The 24,031-nt window shown below is 34.2% G+C and overlaps 2 protein-coding genes across 2 annotated transcripts; one reads left to right on the top strand and one right to left on the bottom strand.

Annotated features, from left to right (window-relative positions):
* Positions 1-1,026: 1,026 nt before the first annotated feature.
* Positions 1,027-7,211, bottom strand: LOC144446442 (aldo-keto reductase family 1 member B1-like). Its single transcript, XM_078136204.1, has 8 exons — positions 7,140-7,211; positions 5,931-6,098; positions 4,821-4,937; positions 4,498-4,575; positions 3,591-3,707; positions 2,243-2,349; positions 1,597-1,762; positions 1,027-1,113 (listed from the first exon to the last, which is right to left on the bottom strand). Exons 1-8 carry the CDS (start codon positions 7,209-7,211, stop codon positions 1,027-1,029), a joined length of 912 nt encoding a protein of 303 aa, XP_077992330.1.
* Positions 7,212-8,317: 1,106 nt separating this feature from the next.
* Positions 8,318-23,861, top strand: LOC144446167 (galactocerebrosidase-like). Its single transcript, XM_078135903.1, has 15 exons — positions 8,318-8,461; positions 10,281-10,349; positions 11,001-11,153; positions 11,621-11,785; positions 14,663-14,829; positions 16,128-16,245; positions 16,735-16,897; positions 17,230-17,372; positions 17,883-17,972; positions 18,832-18,921; positions 20,296-20,437; positions 20,578-20,752; positions 21,282-21,439; positions 22,107-22,183; positions 22,607-23,861. Exons 1-15 carry the CDS (start codon positions 8,321-8,323, stop codon positions 22,748-22,750), a joined length of 1,995 nt encoding a protein of 664 aa, XP_077992029.1. The 5' UTR covers positions 8,318-8,320; the 3' UTR covers positions 22,751-23,861.
* Positions 23,862-24,031: the final 170 nt, after the last annotated feature.

The following is a 24,031-nucleotide window of genomic DNA, read 5'->3' as shown; positions in this document are numbered from 1 at the left end:
TTTGACTCTGTGAGTAGAAATTTTTATTCTTAACTACGAACCCAGAGTCCATGAACATTTACTGTATTCCCCCTTCAATAATTCTATAAATGATCACTCATAGAACGCAATACTTATATCTTAATGCAGAAATTTATTTCCATCAATCATAATATAATACTAATCTCATTTTAAAAATTATCAAATATGTCTATTAAAATTTGACCCTGAGGTATTTCTTTTCTGGAATACACTGGACATACCTTTTAAGAAGAAAAGGCATAGCTGAAAGTTTTGCACCCACATTTGGGTGTTCAGTCATATTTTAACTCGTCATTCATTACACCAGTACTTAAACCCTAGCTCCATTTATTCTTTTTTGTTATCAGTCAAATTTTCAGAGATAACAATATACTATCTCCCTCAGTTGTGGAATTGGACCATCCCATTTACTCTTTATCGAAGGGATAATGGGGGTGGTCAGCAACCCTAGAACAAATAAATAAACAACATTAAGTTATTCATCAAATTTCCTCAGTTCCACTAGCAAACATAAAGAATACTACCATTTTAGGTCTATAGCTTTGTATTTGAACACATCACATTAAATGTGGGTTACATTTGTATTTGGTAAATCAAGGCAAGTTAAGATTAAAGATCAAACCAGTTTGACTGAGTATGCTGTCTATATCTAATGTTAGAAAATTGTAACGTGTGTTTCAATATTGGCCAATCACAGTGAAGTAACCCTTTCAATGATCCATGTGAGAAATATTCAAATAACATATCAATATTGACTAGAGTAAAGTAAATCTTTTCATGATCTATGTTAGATATATGCAAATTGTGTGTAAATATTGGCCAATCAGAGTAAAGTAACCCTTTCCATGATTTATGTTAGAAATATGCAAATTATGTTACAATATTGGCCAATCAGAGTAAAGTAACCCTTTCCATGATTTATGTTAGAAATATGCAAATTGTGTGTAAATATTGGCCAATCAGAGTAAAGTAACCCTTTCAGTGATTTATATTCATAGAGATTACTTACCATTCTAGTAAACAACCTCTATAGTTACGATTAAAATCAGAAACTGTCTTCATTTCATCGGCACTCAGTTCAAAGTCAAAGACCTGAAATCATCACACAAAGAAATAAAAATTGATGACAAAAGATTACAATCAGGTCAAGTTGTAAGTATAATTTCAACAATACGTTATGATTGACAAATATAAGTAGTTGAAGCACCCATAGTAAACTGTCCTGCAAATCTGGTTGTATGTACAATGCATTACTCAGTACAAAAATATACCATTCTCATCCATTGATTGACTATTGAGTTAATCATGCCAGCCAATTGACCCAAAACTATCATCAGTTTCACCCTAACCAGAATACGGGCAATACTTGAACATATAAATAAAGAACAAATTCTCTGACGGAAAACAGCTGTGCACAGATTTTTTGGACAAACTAGTAGGAAGCTGAAATTGTAAGTGAAAGTAAATCTCTCGTTCCCATTCCAGCATTTTCAGCTATCGGTATCAGAACTACAACAAGAACAAACATACCGCATATATAGTCAGTAAAAAATATGTAGTTCTCTATTGCCTTACTTCAAAGTTTGATTTGATTCTTGATGGGGTTACACTCTTTGGCAGTACAACCAATCCACGTTGTACTTGGAATCGTACAAGAACTTGTGCTACTGATTTCTTGTGTTTGTCACCAATTTCCATGAGTTTAGCTTCTTCCAGCAGACTTGGATCTGTTGGTTTAACCCTGAAATATTGAACAGGTAATAACACTAAGACATAGATAATTTTTTTTGAGTTTTAGTTTCTTCCAAAAGAGCTGAATCTATTTCTGAAAGTGACTTACCATTTGTCTATCTGGTGAATTCAGGGATCTGAAAATGACTTACCATAGTCTGCATGGTAAACCAAAGGGTCTGAAAGTGACTTACCATGGTCTATTTGGTGAATTCAGGGATCTGAAGTGAAGTGAATTACCATAGTCTGTCAGGTGAACCATGGGAACTGAAAGTGACTTATAGTCTGTCTGCTGAACCAAATGATCTGAAAATGACTTACCATAGTCTGCATGGTAAACCAAAGGGTCTGAAAGTGACTTACCATGGTCTATTTGGTGAATTCAGGGATCTGAAGTGAAGTGAATTACCATAGTCTGTCAGGTGAACCATGGGAACTGAAAGTGACTTATAGTCTGTCTGCTGAACCAAATGATCTGAAAGTGACTTACCATGGTCTATCTGGTGAACCAAGTGGACTGTATGCAGTCATCACTATATTCTTAGATTTACAGTATTCTATCAAGTTGTCCTGAGTTATATATGGATTACATTCAACCTGCAAGAACAAACAAATCAGCCTGTGGTCTATAGTGGCATGATTTATGTTATCCTGTCAACTAAGCACACAACATTTATATCCCCTGTGGTCTATAGTGGTTTTATTTATTTAATGGGCAAAATGTACCTGACTTCTAGCTTTTACCTGGGCAAACATGCTGGGGTTCCTTTCTGATATGTATACAGATTCTACTGTCAAAGTTCCACCACATTTCCCTCTCGATCCTACACTAGCACTAGTATTTTTCTAACGAAGGATTTTTAATATAAATTATGCACCTTTAGAGCTGTATATTCTTCTTTTTCTATTTTCAATATGCCTGCATTACTCTTTAATTTTCCATTCATTCATATCACTATCTTACAAAACACAGCAAAATCAATACATCAACTATACTGTCCTGTTGATTCTTGGAACCATGAACAACATACCCTCAACCAAATCAATGTATGTGAAATATACTAAGTTGATTCTGATCAGGACTTACAGATGATTTAGACAAGTCTATCCCAATGCCATGTAACCATAGTTTAAAATATGAGATCAAACACTGATCTATACCCGACAACAATGGGGAAAATGACTACTTTTACCCCAAAGTAAACATGAATGGGGTGAGGGATCATATGTCTAAAATATCACACTATGGTTGCTAAGTTGTAATAAAACAAACAACATAGCAACCGCTATCATGGAATAGTATATACACAATGTGTCATATTAGGATTGACAAGTATTGTTTTCACTGGCAATATAAATATGTATACTTAAACAGACCCTTGACCTGGAGATCCTGTCAGACTGGTTGTAAGACATGCTACCCTGTTTAATGTGTTTTACATGCATTGTATCTCACTGTGAATATATTAAAACCCTGGCCTTGAAATTTGTTTATGTCTAGTAATTTACTTAAGACCTTGGTGTTACTACCTCAAGAAGCTGTCTACAGAGAGCTTGGCGACACTTTCTCAAAAAACTCTCCACATAGAGCTTCTTGAGAAAGTAACACCAAGACTTAAGTCTTTGGACTACAAATACATTTATAGCATTCAATACTGAGTACTAACAGTACACATACTAAAAAAATAATATACAGCTAACCTGTCACTTCTGTTGACAAGTACCAATGATACAAAGTCTACAGTAAGAAAACTACTGTCAATTATCATGATCAATGGAACAAACATAGCAATAAGTCACATGTGTCAATTTCAATTCTTTTTGAGAGCACACATTACCTGTAAATTTGCTATGGGTACTTTTGCAATTGCTAGTACACGATCAATTTGTTTGGTGTTAAAATTGGACAGACCAATAGTTTTACAAAGGCCTTCTTCAACAAGTTTTTCCATTGCCTGAAAAGAAAAAAAGACTGTTTTATGAGACTTTCAATTACTTAAATTAACCCAAATTAATTGAAATGCAGAAAGTAATAATAATAATAACAATAATGTTGGGTTCTTATATAGCGCTTTCCCAGGCCATGCTCAAAGTGCTTTACAATTATTACCCCTGGCTCAGATCAGAACAGCACAGCAGCTCTTTAGTCTTCCTCAACTCCCCGGGGAGCATACAATTCATTGCAGCCATTGGATTAAAGCCTTCACATTGCAACCTACATCCTACCAGGTCCCCAATTATAAAGCTGGGCCGACTGAGGCACAGTCATGGTTCAAATCTTGCCCAATGACTTTAGCCACTCAGAAACAAACAGCAGGCAGTGACAGGGCTTGAACCTGCAACCTGTAGATTCCAAGCCGGTCACTTTAACCATTCACCCATCATGACTCCACAAAGAAGTAGATGTACTTGCTAAATTTTCATATCTGATAACTTTGGAAGAACTTCTCTACCAACACAGGGTATAGATAGTTAGAGGATCAAAGAGAAAAGAGATGACAAACAGACTAAGAGACAGACAGGTAGATAGATAGACAGACATGCACAGACAGACAGACACATACAGACAGACAGACAGACAGACAGACAGACGGACGGACAAACAGAGACAGACAGACAGACAGACAGACAGACAGACAGACAGACAGACAAAAGCAGGGAGGCACGATCCATAGTTACTGGCTACATATATTATAACAGCCCCTTTGAAGTGAAAGTTTCCATTCAACACTACCATAACCCTACCTTCCAGGTATCCACAAAATCAGTGTCAGCATAAATGAACTTGCCATTCTCATCTTTGGGAAATTTATTTTCACCTCTCTAGAACAAAACAACAAAGATAAGGTGTTAGGTCAAACTAGAGGCTGCAAACTACAGACCTTCCTGAGATTTTCATCATACAATACATCTGATTTCATTAAACCAAAATATACATATTTGGTATGTAAACATTTTTTCAAATCTTATCTTACTGTAATCTTTTCTCTTTCCAAGATCTACACAACCTTACCTTAGGCCAATGCATGAAGTAAATTTAAGATCTAAATAATGCAACTTTTCCTTACCTGGTATGCCATAGGCCAATGCATCAAATAAAGATCTAAATAACCCAGTTGAAGAGATTCCAATGTTTTCAGACAAGCCTTTTTCACGTCCTCTGGATGATGATCTACATTCCATATCTGTAATATTAAAAAGAGAAACAATTACAATTCCCTGGTGTATAGTGATGTGTGCTATATCTACTTTTTCGAATGAATTTTTATAGTAAGTCAATTACTCCCCCCCACACACACACATAACATACTCACATACATACACACACACATACATACATACATACATACATACATACATACATACATACATACATACATACATACATACATACATACATACATACATACATACATACATACATACATACATACATACATACATACATACATACATACATACATACATACACACATATGTAAGTATGGATGGACGTACGTACGTACGTACGTACGTACGTATGGACAAACAGACAATTTCTCCCACAATAACTTTTGTATTGACTTTTCACCAGAAGTACCAGTACATGCAAACTACATACACTACAATAATTGACATGCATAACAAAGACAAAATCCTGATGAAACATTGTATCTCACTGTGAATATATTAAAACCCTGGCCTTGAAATTTGTTTATGTCTAGTAATTTACAAAAGCCATCCTAGAAATGGCCATGAGACTTGGCTTGTGGTGGTAGTCTGATCATGCTGATAGTCAAGTATCCAGGCTAGACATGGTCTATTATGACAAATATATCTGTGTAGTATTATTTATATTTATATATTACATGTGTGTGCTTCAGGCTGCGTGTTTTTAATAATTTTTCCTGTTTTGTTGTTTTTATTTCTGTGTTTGCCTTTTATGTCATGTCACTTCTGTTATTGCTACCCCTTGTTTTATCTTTTTAGTGCTTGTTTTTCCTTATTTGTTTTTAAAGGTGCCTGTAAATGGGCTTTATGCCCGTTGGTTTACCTGAATAAATAAATAAATAAATAAATAAATTGTATCCCTTTTGGATCAGAGGCTCACACAAGTACAGTTAGGAGTAACATTGGCAGTAAATTTAAATATTACTAAAATAAGAGAAACTAAGTAAATCAGGTACAGAAACAAATACCTTACTACAGATGAATAAATCTTCCCGTTTCACTTTTCCACTACTTAGTTTTTCATGTAAAGCAAGACCAACTTCATCTTCATTGCCATATGCATGGGCACAGTCAATGTGCCGATATCCTTCATCAATGGCACACTTGACAGCATTTGTCACTTCACCAGGTTTAGACTGCAAACAAATAAGTTAAACACACAAATCGAAATGTTTATAGCACTGTCTGAGCTATATATTAAAGTATCGGTGAACAGGAAGTTTGGGGATGTGTAGTCCTGCTTACAGACTGTGCACGGGTCTAGATTACTGACATGACCCTCAACACCGGACGACTAATACTCCGTATGCAAGCAGGACAATACTTGGGGATGTGAAGAGAGAGATGGCCATGTACCCTGTAATGAGATTTCATGCTGAATAAACAAGCTATATTCATGCTATCAATATGTAAATTGTTAATGCATTGTGTACAAATGACAATATTCATTACGCTAGAACGTTGATTATGTTGATGAGAATATGTGGAAAATCAACATACTTCGTAAAAAATGTGTATTTTGATGATTTATACGAATCACGCTTCAAAAAGTTCAAGCTTGTCCGCGTTATCAGCTCTACACACAAGTTATAAAGTATTAAAGTACACACCCAAGTCTTTGATTGTAAGATTGAATGTACTTTGTACTTTAAAAAAATATATTGATAATAATTTATAATTTGAATTATAAAAGCCATTCTTTGTAAAGGTTGACGTACTGAAAGATATAGTCGTTACATAAGCCTTTTACCATACACAAAATGTCCAGCCAGGCATCACAGTTCATTGTTTTATAGTAGTTTGTATTTGTAGCTAGATTAATAGTGGGGAAGCTGTCTGGATCAAACATACATTGAACAGCGTGTTTCATACACGTACCGACTCTAACCCACGTACCGTCATAAACTGTTACATAATTTTTATCGGAAAATGAAATCAATACAGGTGGGTGGCGAGTGGTTACATTAGCAGGCCAACGACTGGATCTTTCAGACTTCATGTAGCTACCCATTGGGTTTGAATCTGAAGATATTCGATATGGCATCCACACTAGAGAAACGGATGTGTGTCGAATCAGAGCACACATAGTACATATGATGTAACACATAGCTAGTCCTATTAAATGTTAAAAATATCATTTGATCAACCAACTGTTGAATTGTGCCAGTGTCTAATACCTTCCAGGTTCCAAGTCCAACAGATGGCATCTTATGTCCGCCAGGTAGAGTGTGAAATACTTGAACAGCCATTTTCAGTCGATATTCACTGGGAGTACGTACACTGTGACTGTGCTGTAAGTCGATGTGGCCTGGGCTCTTTGATGAACTTGATATGTAGTTGCGAAAGGTCACGTGACCTCATTGGACGACTTAACGAAGGGTGGGTGTACAAGCTATTACCCCTCCTAAAAAGATGTGACATACATGTGCAGGTCAATGAATGAATGAATGAATGAATGAACGAACGAACGAATGAATGAATGAATGAATGAATGAATGAATGAATGAATGAATGAATGAATGAATGAATGAATGAATGAATGAATGAATGAACGAACGAACGAATGAATGAATGAATGAATGAATGAATGAATGAATGAACGATTCGCTCAGTGGAACTAGGCTTACAATCTCCGCTTATAAATGCATTACTTGTTACTTTTTATAATCTTTGTATTTTTCGCTTTTTTTTCTTTCAATGACTTTTTACTTTTGTTCTATAATAATTACTTCTATATGCAGTTTGAATAATGAAGATTTTCTGCGACAAATGAGGTTAGAAATAACACTATATAACTATTTGAATGGATTTCGACAAATAAAGGGACACTTGCACGTCGAGTTTCTTGTTACATGTGTAGTTGGATATTTGTAGAACCAGCATTGTTTAACTTTTTAGTGAGAAGCTAACAAGCAAATGAAAAATGTTATTTTTTATCATTACAATGATAAAATAATTTTTGAAAAATAATAGATAAAAATAATGTTGCCTACCTTTCAAAATTAATTTAATGCATCAAAAAATATTTCGTCGCGTCACAAGTCAAAGACAATTTTTGGATGAACATGACAACTTGAATCGTCGACCAGATTTCTGTTGCATTAAGGCCCTAGCTACTGGATTATATGATCACGTGCACAAAATGTACGTAGTTAGTCTCTTACATGTCTTGTAATACGAATGGAAAGTATTTACAAAATTTCGCAAAAGCAAAGTTTCATGCACAAATGTTGTTCCTCTTTGTATTGTACAGGATCAAGTCTCCTCAGATGATATTTTTGTATCACGCCCTCAGTGGTGATAGCACTATGAACACCTGAGAAAACGTTTGTCATTATTGAAACTTGAAAGGTTGGCAATGGCAGCCTTTCAAACGTGCACGTTTTTCGTTGCGTACGCTCTGATTGTTGGGACCATATTGTCAAGTACATACGATATTGATGACACGAAGGGTCTTGGACGAGTATTTGACGGAATTGGAGGGATCAGTGGTGGCGGGGTAAGTAAAACTCTGGTAAAACCGATGAGGAACTAATCTACAACTCTATAGGTCATGACCTTGCAATCAATTTATAAAACTTTCTCGTAGCATGGATGTATCAGGGCCGGGGGAGATGCTCGTAGCGTAGTATAGTAAAGTCATAGGGGCATGTAATATTTCATAGATTGTTGTTTTTCAGGTCTACAGACTAAATATAACAACCTTTTGACTATATATTCGGAGATATTTCTACTTGTATAGTATAGAGATTGATACATTTGTAGCAGCAGAATTCGTACGATATTTTCCTTAAAAAACGGCAATATAAGCAATAATACGTGCCCTTTTGAGTAAAGTATGTCTTAAAGATACGAATTTCATAAACGTTACATATTGTTACAATATTACAAATCGGGTAATTACAGCCAACAATGCTCGATTTGCAAACGCTGATGCAGTTATATGTAGATGAATAAAACAAAACAAAATTATTTCCGTGATGCATGTTATTACTACTAGTATTTCTCCTCACAACATTGATTCTGTTGTCACAGAAACCTGACATAAATGCTAGTCACATGTTAATTATCATTAACCATGCGAACACTTGAAGTTGCACGGTATTTTCTGACATTCACGCCTGTCTCCTCAAATGGTGACATTCTAGGGTTGAATAGTGGGCGTGTACGCGTGTACATTCTATTTTGGAAACCCGTGTACACACCATGCACATGTGACCATATGTATTTGTGTGCATGTCAGCAATGTATCTGCTGTAGCCTCGCCATTTTCTTCAGAATCTTTGGGGAAAATGTATGCCAGGTGTTCTAGTGAATGGAAAGCAGTAACATTTTAGATGCATACAAAATAACATCATTCTTTTGGAAAGATTGTGAACATTGGTCTTTGAACGTATGAAAACACACCTATTTAATCATTACGAATGGAATAACAAACTAGACCACAGTCTGCAGTCTGATGCTTTGTTCCACATCTTTATCCCAGTTTGTGGACAAATAAATACCCCCTGGTACATGGTAGAGATAGAATTTAACAATTGCAGGCAAGAGTTCTACGCCTGATATTATAATACTAACTGAAATGACAACATGGACAATGTACCTCAAACACCTGTAGACAAACATACAGCACAGTTACTAATATCAAATATGGGAATAACCCCACCCCCATCCACCACCCTGACTCAAAACCTTTTATCTATGGTGTTTTCTTTACTAGTTAGTACCAGTAGCTAGTACTACTACTAGAACAGTATGTACACTCTAGAACTAGTATGTACACTCTTTATATTATGACTGCTACTGATGACACAAATACTACTGTACTACCTTGTACAAAACACATCTGGGTACTTGTGAAATGCATCCATAGTATAAAGTTCAATGGTCATTGGTTAAGGAGACATTCTCTCAAAGTCAGACAATGGGTACATAGATATGGTACTATGACATAGAAATTAAGGGTCAGATTCTAACCATGACTAAAATAATATGATTGAACCATACTAAGATAATATGTAATCCTGTTCATAAAAATAAAAATGGTCTGATACAATACATATTGTCTGTTCACCAATGTTATCAAATTGCTCCTGCTTATTTCAGTTGTGTTGCTACTATTTGAAGTTTTGATGACTATGCAAATTAGTGCAAAGTTAATGTGGTTACAGAAAATCCTATGTTGTGGGAGTGTACATAGCTTTCTTTTAATTGCTGAGTAATATTTCACAAAATGTTCCTCATTATTTTTACATCACTAAAAGATAGAAAGAATCCTAGGGATAATAATATTTAAGACAATAATTTTATATTTTCAGGCCACATCAAGATTACTAGTGAGTTATCCAGAGATATATAGGAATCAGATATTGGATCTTTTATTTATGGTAAGTGTGCATAGTACCTGGTAACTGTGACCTAACATTTTCTTGAGGTTAACTTCAGTTTCATACTTTGGCATAAATTCATTTTCAGTGGATCAACAATATGTACAATGTTAAGACTTATTTATGTTGATTTAATCAATAATGATAAAAGTTTGGGAAACCATGGTAACAGATCTTGGAGAAATTTGGTAAAACTGTTTTGAGTTTGTTATACATTCCATTGTACCGTAAGTTTGTTTAGAACCATAGTAAAGTGACTGTGAAACTAGGGTAAATGTTAAGTACTCACTTTCCTGAGCAAATTTTACTTACTCACTGTCTTCAGCAAAAACACTACCAGGTAAACATGTCACATACATTTGAATTCAATCCATTCCAAGTCTTTGTTTATTCAACTCACACTGTCAGAGAGTGTGGGTAAATACTGTATGATACTGTAATAAAACTAATGCAAACAGTGCAGCACACAAAATTGAGGTGTAAATTAATATGTATAGATATGTATACACCTCATAATATAAACTTACTATTGTCTCTTGATAGTTCTTTATGTAGAATGTACCAATGGAAATTTTTATGCCAATTCTAGTAGTTGTGTTGATAAATTGTACCCAAGAACCGTTTCCTATATTATGGTTTTTCCCCTCATAGCCAAATTTTGGAGCATCTCTACACATTCTGAAAGTGGAAATAGGAGGAGATGCGCAGAGTTCTGATGGTACCGAAGCTTCTCACATGCACACAGCAAATGATGAAAACTATCAACGTGGTTATGAATGGTGGCTGATGAAAGAAGCAAAAGCGGTAATGTATATATATAAAATATTAAATTCTAAAATACTGACTCAACACATAATCACATGTCAAGAACATATCACATGACTTTAAAGGGGCATTATCCACATCTGAAGTTTTTCGTCTTTATTGTATATTCAAAATTTAATTGAAAATTAAATTAGTTTCATCTGTGAATTAAGTTATAGAAATATCAAGTATTTGAGGACAGCTGGCCTATTTTAGGACACCTCTGACAATGCTGGCAAGATGTCAGTAGTAATAATTTGGGATTTGCTCTCAAAAATGTTTTTTGACTTTGTGAATAAAAATTATCGTTTGATATGATTTGATTCTATATTTTTCATAAAGTATGAGGATTAAAAATATGTATCTCATTACATTTCAACAAAATATTAAACAGAATGAATAACTTCTTTCACAACTTTCAAATTATAATCTGTAGGACTTACCATATCACTTTTATGACATTTTAGCGTAATCCCGATATCAAGTTGTATGGACTACCCTGGAGTTTCCCTGGTTGGCTTGGCAACGGTACAACATCTCCATATAAAAACCCACAAGTCACAGCTAAGTACATTTTGAATTGGATCAAGGGAGCCAAAAAATATCATGACCTTGATATTGATTACATTGGGGTAAGTACTCAATAGAGAGATCACAAGTTCCATGTAACAGTAGATTTGATGAATTTGATGTATTTTGCACTGCTCAAATTCATACAACTTGCTCGACACCCCCCCCCCCCCCCCCCCCCATCCTTGAAATTTTAGAGCAATCATTGAGTCTGCATTGAAAAAATGAAGAAATATACAAACATTGAAGATTAGGTTATTTGGTTTGGTGTGTAATTTTTTTTTTTTTTTGGGGGGGGGGATTATCACAAGCGTAACAGGTAAGGGAGTTTAAAGGAAGTCTTTCTAATGTATTTCTGAAATATGTTTTCTTCATTCTGTTGTGTTCTAAATGTTGCTGTTCTGTATATGTTATTAATGTTAAATGTTCCATTCTATGATTATATATTTGAATGTGAATATGTGTAACTAACACACTCCTTTATGAAATACTTGCCTATCTCACTTCAAAAACAGTGAATGGGGGAAAACTAACCATTTGTCACTAACTAACTAAACAGGTGACTGACTGCTACTTAATTAATTAACTTTTAGCTTGCTATCTCTATATTACCATCATAACTTCTATCTTCTTGTTCCATGTAGTGCTAGTATCAGTAGTATGGATTTCTCTAATCATAGACCTTACACGTGTACATGTAGGGTCTATGCTCTAATGTACTACCGTAGTACTACCATACCACACAAGAATAAGATTCCAAACTCAGCATAAAATCATGTGATTGTCAAAACAGTTGCCTAAAATCACAACAAGGGATACACAAAGACAGAGATTGGTTCAATCCAAAGGACATATTAATAAAAGTTATATAGATATGAAATTAAAATGATGCAAATATGTGATAAAGTTTAAGTTGCCAGGATAATTTGGGGTCCATTTATAGGTGCCCATCACCTGGACTGTGTAAGCCAAAGCTCAATAGATAAAAAAAGTTTGATCTTGAAATTGAGGCTCACAACCTTCCCAGAAGAGTAAAATTGATTTTGTAAGGAATGTTTTCAATATGATAAGGCTCTTCCCAACTTTTCCTTTTCTCTATAGTAACTTTGATTTTTGATTTTGACTGTGGAAATATTTCTACATCTTGTCAAATAAACTTGTACGACACATTTTACAATTCGTGAAATGATTATATTGCAGATATTCAATGAAAGAGAGTGTAATCATAGTTACATTGAAGTCCTAAGACAGATTTTAGATGACAACAGTTTCCAGAATGTCAAGATTGTTGCTTGTGACGGTGGTAAAAAATATGGAAAATGGACTATTTCCAAAGATATTTTGAAATCTCCCAAATTAGCTAAAGCTATTGAAAAAATTGGGTATGTTGCATTGAGTTAGAAGATAGATATGTGTTGGCCTATGTTACTAAAATGACCCAGATTCTCTTTACAGAAAAAATCTTGGAGTTTTGTACAGATCTAGAGAGTTGAGTCAGATATAGAAAACCTTGTCACTGAGATCTAGAAAGTCATATTAAATCTAGAAAACCATGTCAGATCCAGCGAGCCAAGTCAGATATAGAACACCAAGTCAGATCTAGAAAATCACGTCAGATCTAGAAAACCCGTTATTTGTGGAAAACCATGTCAGATCTCAAATCTAGAAAATATAATACATTTTAGAAATGAACAGCACCCTCTAACGTTAAAGAACAATTAAAATTATGTAAATATTGCTGGAACCAGAATACTGTAAGAATATAGTAAAATGAAATAACCACTGTCCAATACTGAGAACAATGATTATAGGAAATCTCTCATAAATATACTGACATAAAATTTCTTGAATAATTATTCAGATTTAAAATTTTAGATAATACTGATATCCACAGTCTCTTAATACTTGTAAGTTCACAGAGACAAATGAAATAAGGATAATTGCTATTTGAAATGGCTTCATTATGGTGATGTAAGGAAAAGCAGTGTGTTGTTACTTTGACCTTTGACCTCTGTATGGTCCGGTACTTATTGCAAAACATAAATATGGCAAACTACATATGAGTTCAGCTGTGAATTCTTTTCATGCACATTTGCTCTTTGCAAATAATTGTTGCCTCTGCTGCCACTAAACATTTTTATCAAAAAAGCTGCTATTTTATGTCATGAAGATGTGTGTGTTTTCATAAACCACCTTGGAGATGAGTGATTAAAAGATGAAGATCAAAATCTCATTCTTGTAAAAAAAAAAACCCACGAGATTTTCAAGAATGAAGTTGTCATGATCAAGTAATGTGTCATAGACTAGTGCTCTGTTGACTACTATTATGTTCTGTCATAGTTGTATCGAAATGTGATTGAGAATCCAATTTGTCACACCTGTTGATATTATTATGTCATGTATGTGTTATATAGAAGACAAATATTAATTTCTATAAGCACATTCAACCTCTATCCTACCAGGTCCCAATTATGTAGTTGGGTTGATGAAATAGGATGCAAGTTTGGTTCAAATCTTGCCCAAAGTTGCACAGCAGTGGTGTCAAGACTGGTACTCTGCAGATTCAAAGTCAGCCACTCTAACAGGGAACTTGCAAACCCGCCATGTTGAATGTTGCATCATGGGAAATGTGATAATAAATACTAATGAATTGGTATTGTAAACAATACTGTTACATTGTTCACAACCACAAATGATCAATTCATAGTTACCCTGACAATTGTGGGAGGTTTATTTTATCGGTAGCTCCAGATTAGGTATTACAATAACCACATATAATCCCATAGTCCTTTGCATCTGAGCATGCTCAGTCTGGATTGCAAGTTCGCTCTTCAACCATTTATTACTCCAACACAGCAACCAGATCAGTACAGTACTCTTCTGTACGACACAAATCTTTGCTGAAATAAACTGACAAAAGAAGGCATGTACACTTTCAGATTTGGAATGAGAGAGCATATAATATTCCCTATGTAAAGACATTAAGGAAAACTCTGGATGACAATGACTTGAAAAATGTGAAAATAGTGGCAGCAGATGAAAAATGGGAAATTGCTGATGATCTTCTAAAACATCCTGATTTTAATAAAACAGTTGATATCATTGGGTGAGTAATTCAGTGTTGTCATGGTAACAAGATTTTGATAAGACAGTTGATATTACTGGGCAATGATGTCATGGTAACATAATTTTAATAAAACAGTTGTCATTATTTGGTGGTAATTCAGTGTTGTCATGGTAACAATTTTACATTGCTAAAATGTCAAAGCCAATCATACCTCTGCTTTCTGTACATCATCATTAATTTTAAACTAAGAAAATCATTTTAGCTATGAAGATTAATTTCATGTCAACTTCACTGTCAAAAATCTTGGTTTCGTTAAAAGGTGTTTTGGTGTAAAAAATAAAAGTGTTATCAAAAGATACAACTTGTTTGAATGCAAAATGGTGATCAAAGAGTACATTCAGACTGTAAAACACAGTGCTGGTAACAACTATATGGTGTCTTTGTGTACTTGTGATTGCATACACCAGTACATAGTTTGTTTTCTATGTACTAAAGTTATATGTATAATCACATTTCCTCTACCCCATTTTTTTTGCTATTTGCCATAATGAATAATTTGAGCAATTTTCCATTCCCCTGTCATTCTATCCCCCTTAGAATTATAAATATCATATTATATGTAAATATAGATGTTTTCAACAGGCATGGTTATTTTAGAAATAATTATCATAGCATAAACTTTTCAATTTCCAATACAAAGCTTTCTTCCTTTCACGAAGGACATCATATTTTATAGATGTTCTTGATCTTTAATACACTCCCTGTGATAATGCCAGTGTATTAATGTTTGAGTCATAGAATATCGTTTGCATATACACCAAATATTCGGATGAGGTATTTTGGGAGTTACATGAGTTGATAAAGACGTTATCGAAAAATACATTTTTTTTTGTTTATTTGAATTATAGATAGTAGTTTTCATCATTTGCTTTATTTACAATAAAACTTGAAATTTGCAAGTTCATAATTATTCATTGTTAACATTTTGTATATTGAAATAAGTAATGTCATGTATTTTTTTTAATGTTAACATTTGTAATAATATCTATGTACTGCATGTTTTGTTATTGAAGCCCCACCATCATTATTTCAAATGCAAAGTCAAGGAATTGTAACTTTATGCATGTCTCAGTCCAGTATACATATTGAAATTTGATCTCTCATAGAAGATACTCAATGCAACGGATAGCCTCCAGACTATACCTAGGTACAAAGATATGATACAGTGATTGACAATCCTGATATCATAAACTAGAGCTTACTATCTAGGCACCAAAATATGTAGGCAATTTCCAATAAAATATTTTGTCAAGATTTGTCCGTTTCTTTATCTACAGAGCACATTATCCTGGTACACATACAGTGGCTGATGCAATCAAGACTAATAAACCACTATGGGCATCAGAAGACTACAGTACTTTTAATGACAATGTTGGTGGTGGATGCTGGGCGAGGGTAAGATACAACTATTTGGTAATATTGTTGACAGTTTATGTCGATGTCACATGATTGATAATGATAATGATGAATTAAAGATTAGGTATGTTCTTGTTGTTAAATATAGTATTGAAAAAAACATGTAATATGATAAATTAAAAACAATAGTTGATGACATTTTGAAGTTAAAATATTATCACTAGTGATGTATATACTCTCTCACACACACACACACACACACACACACACACACACATACACACACACACACAAACAAACACACACAAACACACACACACACACAAACACACACACACACAAACAAACACACACACACAACCAAACACACACACACACACACACACAAACAAACACACACACACACACACACACACACACACACACACACACACACACACACACACACACACACACACACACACACTACTACCAGCGCTAGGTCTTCTTGACAATTAACTTGTATAATCAAATGTTTCTACCCTACAGATTTTGAATCAAAATTATGTGAATGGGCATATGACCAGTACCATTTCTTGGAATTTGATAGCCAGTTACTATGACAACTTGTCATGGAAACGAGATGGTCTTATGACTGCCAATGAGCCATGGAGTGGTCATTATGAGGTGGCAAGTCCTATCTACATTACAGGTAACAATGTTTTGGTTAATAACAATTCTTGACAAAAGCTGAGTTTATACAATTTTGTGGCGTAATTTTTACTGTAGATTAAAAGTGGTACTGATTTCAGTGGCATCGAAATATCGGGGGAAAAATTGCAATTTGCAACAATTTGATGCATATTTTGAGCGCCACAGAACCAGTAATGTAGACAAGGTAGTAGTGGCATAGAACTATCAGAATATGTAATCCATATTTTCTGTTCAAAGACAATAACATGGCTTGTGCACAGTATAATATAATAATTATTTTGACAGACAACATTTCATGTTAAAATATGTTCTTTTATGATTTGATTACAGCTCACACAACTCAGTTTGCATTTCCTGGGTTCAAATATTTTCAACATGGTGCTGGTGTAGGTCATCTTGACAAAGGTGGAAGTTATGTCACTTTTACTAATGATGATATAATACATATTATTACAATTGTCATAGAAACCATGGTAAGTTTTATGTAAAAAAAAATGTTGATCCATTTTTTCAATAATGGTGGTCAGATTTGTGTAAAACCTAACAAATCTGATCCAGTAATATTTTCATTCTTTAAAAAGTACAGTGGTCTCTTCTGTATGTAACATATCAGATGGCCAACATAAATTGAATCACAAATATGTACTTATGTATAACAAACAATATGGCATACTGACTTTAGGGTAAATGAGTTTTATGCAAATATACCACACATTCATCCAACATAATTTTAATCACAAACATATGCTTATGTACGACAAAAATATGGCTTATTGACTTTAGGAAAATGAGTTTTATGCAAAAACAAATGTACTGAACATTCACCCAATACAAATTGAATCACAAATATGTACTTATGTATGACCAAAATATGGTTCACTGACTGAAACATATTAGATACTGTAAAATATTTAGATATTAATGTGAAATTGTAAGAAAGCTTGCGTGTCCATGAAGAAAATAAATCTCTTTTTTTTTTGCAGACTCATGATCATAGCATATGTGTGAGACCACCACTACCAAAGTACACCGTTGAAAAGCAGAATGCAACTTTCCATTTGAAAGGCAACTATGTAAGTTGAATTTTATGATAGTATGTTGTCAGTTTTTTTTCTGAAAATTGGTTATGAAAGTTTACAACAGTAATGAATGCCTACCATTCTAAGCCAATTTCATGTGCTCCTCATCCACAGCAATTCTTTGTATTAAACCCAATGATATTCTCGTACCCTAACCCAATTTCTGTCATTTTGACCCGCAACAAAAAATCATTGTCATTCATTAGATGGCACAGTGATATGTATACCCTGTCCTTGAAACTTTAAATTTGGGGGAAAAAAGGCATGTTCAAAGAGTGTCTATAGCACTAGTTAGTAAAAAAGGTATTCAACTAGATTCTGTTCACTTTGAAATACTGTAACAGTAACCTGAATATTGAACCCTTAGAATGCCATGTAAGTATGTAAGTTATAATCATAATGATGACCTTATTGGAATTGTAGAAGTATTTTTACTATCCTAACACACTGCACTGTAACTATCAATCCTTGGAATGCTGTAACTTGTGTATATACTATCATTACATTTAGGGCCCTAAAACTGTGTAAGTGTTACATTATCTGAAAACATACTACAACTATCAACAAATCTGTGTGTTAAGCTTATTTCTTCTTGACCCCATAGTATTGTCACTACATTTTGATTCCGGAAGTTAGACTTGAAAATTGTAATGTTACACTGTGCAAACCAGCAAAATGATAACTGGATTTCCATCTTCAAGTGTAAGTGGATTTTCTCAGTGTTGCACTTTATAGATGTATCAAGGGGAATATTATAGGGACTAGGGAGTTATGCTGGCAATCTAGGGGTAAAATATATTTCTAGAAATTATCCACATATTTCAATAATAACATATATTTGATGTTTATGCAGACTGGTATTGAAGAACTTCATGTTTGGCATTCTAAGCTTGGATTTAATGGTGGCAAGACTACTCTGTTTGAATCGTTGGATAACATAGAGGTAAGGACCACAGGAGGCAGAATTGAATTGTTCTTTTGTTTTCAATTGCAAACAGCAATATTTTCTAACAACACACATTTACCAGGACTTTGCTGTGCAAGAAATATACAATCATAAAGAACAGGTTTTATAGAATAACCAAACATGAAATATCCATGGAAGTGCTATTTTTAGAGCAATAAAAATGTCAAAATATTTTTGTGTTAAATTTTTGAGTAGTACAGATCGAAGTGTCTGAACTAGCAAACAGCAACTCTGTATCTATTATGACACCAATGGAAACATAGCAAATGAAATAAATATCCACAGAATAGATTTTTGACTAAAAGGGCCATGTTTAAATCCTGGGTCATCACATTAGTGTTATCTTAATAAGGATTACGAAGGATGATTGTTTTGTTCCTGTCCAACTTTGTCTATAGCATTACCAAACAACTGCTTTTTCCTCATAAGTTTTAATCCTAATCTCAAGTGGGCCTTTAAGCATGTACTGAAATGATTTTTTTTACATGACATACATGATTTGCAAACATACTGAAGACTCTAGTAATCAAGACTTCAGTTTACTAAGATAGACACAAACTAAAACTATTTTTGTTTGATGTGGTAGATTACACCATAAACCCTACACGAAAGTATAGTGTCTATAATTACACAAGTGGATGATAGCTGTGTCTTTAAATTATTGTGCAAATCTAATCACCCTGTGATCAAAATAGTGTAAACAGTTGGAGTCCCAAAAAATGTAGATGTGATCAAAATGTCACCCTCCTGTGTCTACAACCAAACCGAAGTCCACTCGGTACCTTATATCAACATGTTGCGACAATAATGTTATAGTTTTAGTTTGTGTCTATCTTTGTAAACTGAGACCTCAGTTACCAGAGTAATACTTACTTTAGTCTAGGTTCTGACCGGGACCGTATTACACACTACAGTTCCCGTCTAGTCAATACTGTTGCTCAAGCTCAGATAACTGTGCTGCCTCTATGGCGTTCATATAAACATGATGACATCGTGGCATCCCCACGTGATTTAAGTTTAAATAGACTGGAGATGGAGTCCTGGTTGGATATTTGCATATCATAGTCAAAACTGAATCAGCTGTACAAATGAATATTAATGAGCGATGACGACAGCCTGTCAATTTGTGATGGATTACTACTGACATGCGCCATTTGCACTTTGCTTACCATTGCAGTTGAACCACATTTAATGCCTTGAGCAACGGGATTGACTAGACTTGAATTGTAGTACGTAATACGGTCCCTGTCAGGACCTAGACTACACTTACATATGAACACATGTAATAAGAGATTTGTTATCTTAAAAAAGTGATTTTTTGACTTGTTGTGTTGGATTTGTTTTACTCAGGTCGTGGATAGTCAGTTTACCATTGAACTTGATGTAGATTCAGTGTATACACTGACAAGTTTTGTTATTGGAGGTAAAGGGGAGTTCTCTGGCATTCCAAAGTCAAGTCCATTTCCACTACCATATAAGGATGATTTTGAAGGTGAGCGTGAAAATAATGTGTTCTCTATTTGTTACGGATTATGTGAACCATGTGTTTTTGTAATTTTGTAGATTTGTCTGCCTTTACTGTCAAATTTATTAGCAAATTTCTGAGTCTGTCATTTTCTTCTATTTATTCAGCATATCCAGAATATAGTGAAGCAGCCAACTTTGCAGACCAGTCTGGTGTTTTTGAGATCCATCAAACTAACGACATTACTCATGGGAAGGTCATGAGACAGATGGTAACACAACGTCCAGTTGTCTGGTGTAATGATTCCAATTCCCCCACATCAGTCATTGGTAACTATACTTGGTAAGTCACTTACCTCATTGTCCAGTTGTCTGGTGTAATGATTCCAATTCACCCACTTCAATCATTGGTAACTATACTTGGTAAGTCACTTATCTCATTCCTTTAATGTCAAGTTGGCTGGTGGAATGATTTGAATTCACCCTCTTCAGTTATTGGTAACTATACTTGGTAAGTCACTTACCTCATTCCTTTAATGTCAAGTTGTCTGGTGGAATGACTTGAATTCACCCTCTTCAATCATTGGTAACTATACTGTATACTAGATAAGTCATTTACCAAGTAGTCGTTGTTTTTTCATTTGATATTAAAACATATTCATCATGCTTACAATAGTAACACAGACATATGTATACTCTCACAAGCAACATAAACTGACCTAACTGTTCTCACACAAACAATGATTTGTATATGTGTATCCCCCATCTAATCTAAATTCATACATAGTAACATTGACAACAAAACAGCCGGAGTACCATTCTTTGTGTACAGACATTAGCATGATGAGATTTGTTTGTATATTTGTGTACAGGACCAATGTTAATGTATCCAGTGATGTATACATAGAGGATAATAATGGTGGTGTACTATTAGCGGCAAGAGTCAGTGCTGGAAGCTGTAATCTTAGACTAGCTATTGGTGTGTTTTTATGGATCACACCAGGGAAGTACACAGTGACAACAGACCATGGTAGGACATCGACAAAGTCTTATATATGGTACTCAGTTTGGCTATTGATAGCAACTATGTGCCCTCAAATTTACATTACTTTTTTGGGCTGTTGGTTATACTAAAATAAGTGCTGTCAGCAACTACACAATGCCCTCAACTTTATGGTATTCTTTGTGAGTGCTGTCAGTAACTACATAGCGCCCTCAACTTCCAACATTGTGTAGGAATAATTGTTCTTTGAAGAACAGTCAGCAGAATGTACAACTTATGGGTTTCTACTTTGTTCTGGACTTGTTTGAGAAAGAAGCAAACTTGTCGAGGCATTGAACTTTCACAATACATTACTGCTGATTTTGATGTAATTCAGTTATGACATGTGCTGAAGGTGGGAGGGGGGAGTTGAATTCTCAGAATGGCAGCAGAACTACTTTAATTATGCATGACATATGTCAAAGCAGGGAATGCATTGCTTTTCTGCTGTGTGCTATTCATATTTACAGAGATTTCATTTTTTAAATATCCTAAAATTCAATTATTTAAAAGCAACTGGATTTCAAATTCTAGAAATTTGACTTTGAAGTTGTTTTTTTTCTGAATGTATCAGAAAATGCTAGAAATTTGTGTAATAGAAAGGGTAATTTTTTCAGCTGCTAGTTTACACTTAGCCTTTCTCGTTTATTTTCAGAACAAGTTATCAAAGTTAGTCAAGGTAGTTGTGAGGTGAAAGCCAAACATTGGTATAGGGCATCACTGTATGTGAAGGTAAGACTTGGATTGCTAAATACATGTATTAGACATTTTAATATTAAAATATTTTAAGAAGAACTGGTTTGCCTAAAGATTTTGAATTTCTAGCAAGTCCTGTAAGATTGTAAGATTGTACTGACAAATTGTCTCCTTGTATTGGTAGATAAAAGCTTAAATGTTGTAACAGCAAATATTCACCATGAGGCTTTTCTTTGTCACCTCTCATTTTTTTTCTCTCTCTTTAAAAATTACTACATTTGATGATAACTTAGTAGACAGTCATAAGGGCTTTATTTGTAACTTAAATAAAATATTGAAGGGGTGTACTTTTATTTTAGGCTATTTGAAGTGAAAAGTAAACAATTTCAAGATATATTCAGTGGTACATGTTTTGTCGTGACTATTTTTTTGACATCTCCTTACTCTTTGTTCTTGCAGGATAAACAAGTGATAGGACACTTGAATGGAAAGAAGTTGTTTGAAGTTACTCTGAACAATTCCAGCAATGGATGGGTTGGCATTGGTACAACCACACACAACCATGCACAGTTTGACAACTTTAATATTGACCCTGTTCAGTAATGCACATTTTAATAAGGCAATAAATTTAATATTGACCCTGTACAATAATGCAATGTTAAAGCTGCACTAGCTGCACCTGGAATGTGGTTTTTTGAAAATGTTTTGTTAGGTACAATAATTTACTCGTCATATCATATCACCTGTAGATAAACATATTTTTGTAGTTGTATACACGACAAATTAAATCAAGTCAACTTTTGGGTCCACACCCAAAAATCAGAACCTTCAATGACAATCATGATGTCAACCTGTTTTTGCACTGCTTATGGATAATATCGTAAAATGTCTAATTATTGGTATTTTAACAATTTTCAGTCAACTTTATATTGTGGTTGTCTGATCAAAAAATGATGTAACTCCAGTTACAACTAGTACAATTTTAACATGGTGACAGATTCAAAACCGAGCTTTCACTCTAGATTTAAACTTGTCACTACACTACTACAGATAATATTGACCACTAAGTAACAGTTACAATTTCTTTTAATAAGTAAGTGACCACATTTTGGTGAATATATTTGCAAGAGACAGACACATACAACAATTGTATTACAATGTATATACTGTAACTCACCCTTTACCTGACTCTTAGACAGTCACAAGCAACAATTGTATTATTCCAACTTCAATTCTTGACAGCTTAGTTTCTCGTGCTGTGAGTCTCTATCATATCAGTGTGTGATCTGATGGAAAAAAAATAATTACCTTTCCATAATCAGATGTCGAATTGACTTGTTGTAACCTTGATCCAAACTGTGGCCCTGCCACTTTTGCAGTGTTTACTTCAGGTACCAGTAATTCAACAATAATGAAATCAAGTTTATTGTGCTCTGATGTTTAACATTGCTGTGTTAGATGAAATTGTATGAAATATCAAAATCACATCAACTCTAGCGTAGTCTTTCATATAATGAAGTTTGCCATACATTTTGTAATAACTCAAACATTTTGTCAAAGTCGTTATTGTAATATATACTTTTGTAGAATACTAGTGTGGTGAAAAGACTAAGATTTTGTACTACCAATGTGTAACAGTTTTCCTGTTTAATAGATTGTTTGACAATGCAGGAATTTGTGTGTATGGTTTTTGATAAACGAATAATAAACGAACGGAACAAGCTACCGAACAATGTAGTATCATCAACATCTGTAAATGCTTTTAAGAACGCTATTGACTCATATTATGCTACTGAACAGAAGGATGTTTAGAATCCAATAGGATTACTAGTCCCATGAACTGAACTGAACTGAACTGAACTTTTTGCTTAGATTTAGAGGCCC

The sequence above is a fragment of the Glandiceps talaboti genome, chromosome 15 (assembly GCF_964340395.1).
Source record: "Glandiceps talaboti chromosome 15, keGlaTala1.1, whole genome shotgun sequence".
NCBI classification, from domain to species: Eukaryota; Metazoa; Hemichordata; class Enteropneusta; family Spengelidae; genus Glandiceps; species Glandiceps talaboti.
The sequence above is the reverse complement of the archived record's forward strand: the minus strand, read 5'-3'. Positions and strand labels throughout refer to the sequence as shown.

What these genes read in the sequence shown, in the direction of transcription:
- LOC144446167 (XM_078135903.1), top strand. Translation starts at nt 8,321, where the DNA reads ATGGCAGCCTTTCAAACGTGCACGTTTTTCGTTGCGTACGCTCTGATT. An exon ending in TGATGAAAGAAGCAAAAGCG is followed by an intron (nt 11,154 to 11,620) that starts GTAATGTATATA and finishes ATGACATTTTAG; the next exon opens with CGTAATCCCGATATCAAGTT. An exon ending in GTCATTGGTAACTATACTTG is followed by an intron (nt 20,753 to 21,281) that starts GTAAGTCACTTA and finishes ATTTGTGTACAG; the next exon opens with GACCAATGTTAATGTATCCA.
- LOC144446442 (XM_078136204.1), bottom strand. Translation starts at nt 7,211, where the DNA reads ATGGCTGTTCAAGTATTTCACACTCTACCTGGCGGACATAAGATGCCA. An exon ending in ATTTATTCATCTGTAGTAAG is followed by an intron (nt 4,938 to 5,930) that starts GTATTTGTTTCT and finishes TTAATATTACAG; the next exon opens with ATATGGAATGTAGATCATCA. An exon ending in ATTTTGTGGATACCTGGAAG is followed by an intron (nt 3,708 to 4,497) that starts GTAGGGTTATGG and finishes TTTTCTTTTCAG; the next exon opens with GCAATGGAAAAACTTGTTGA.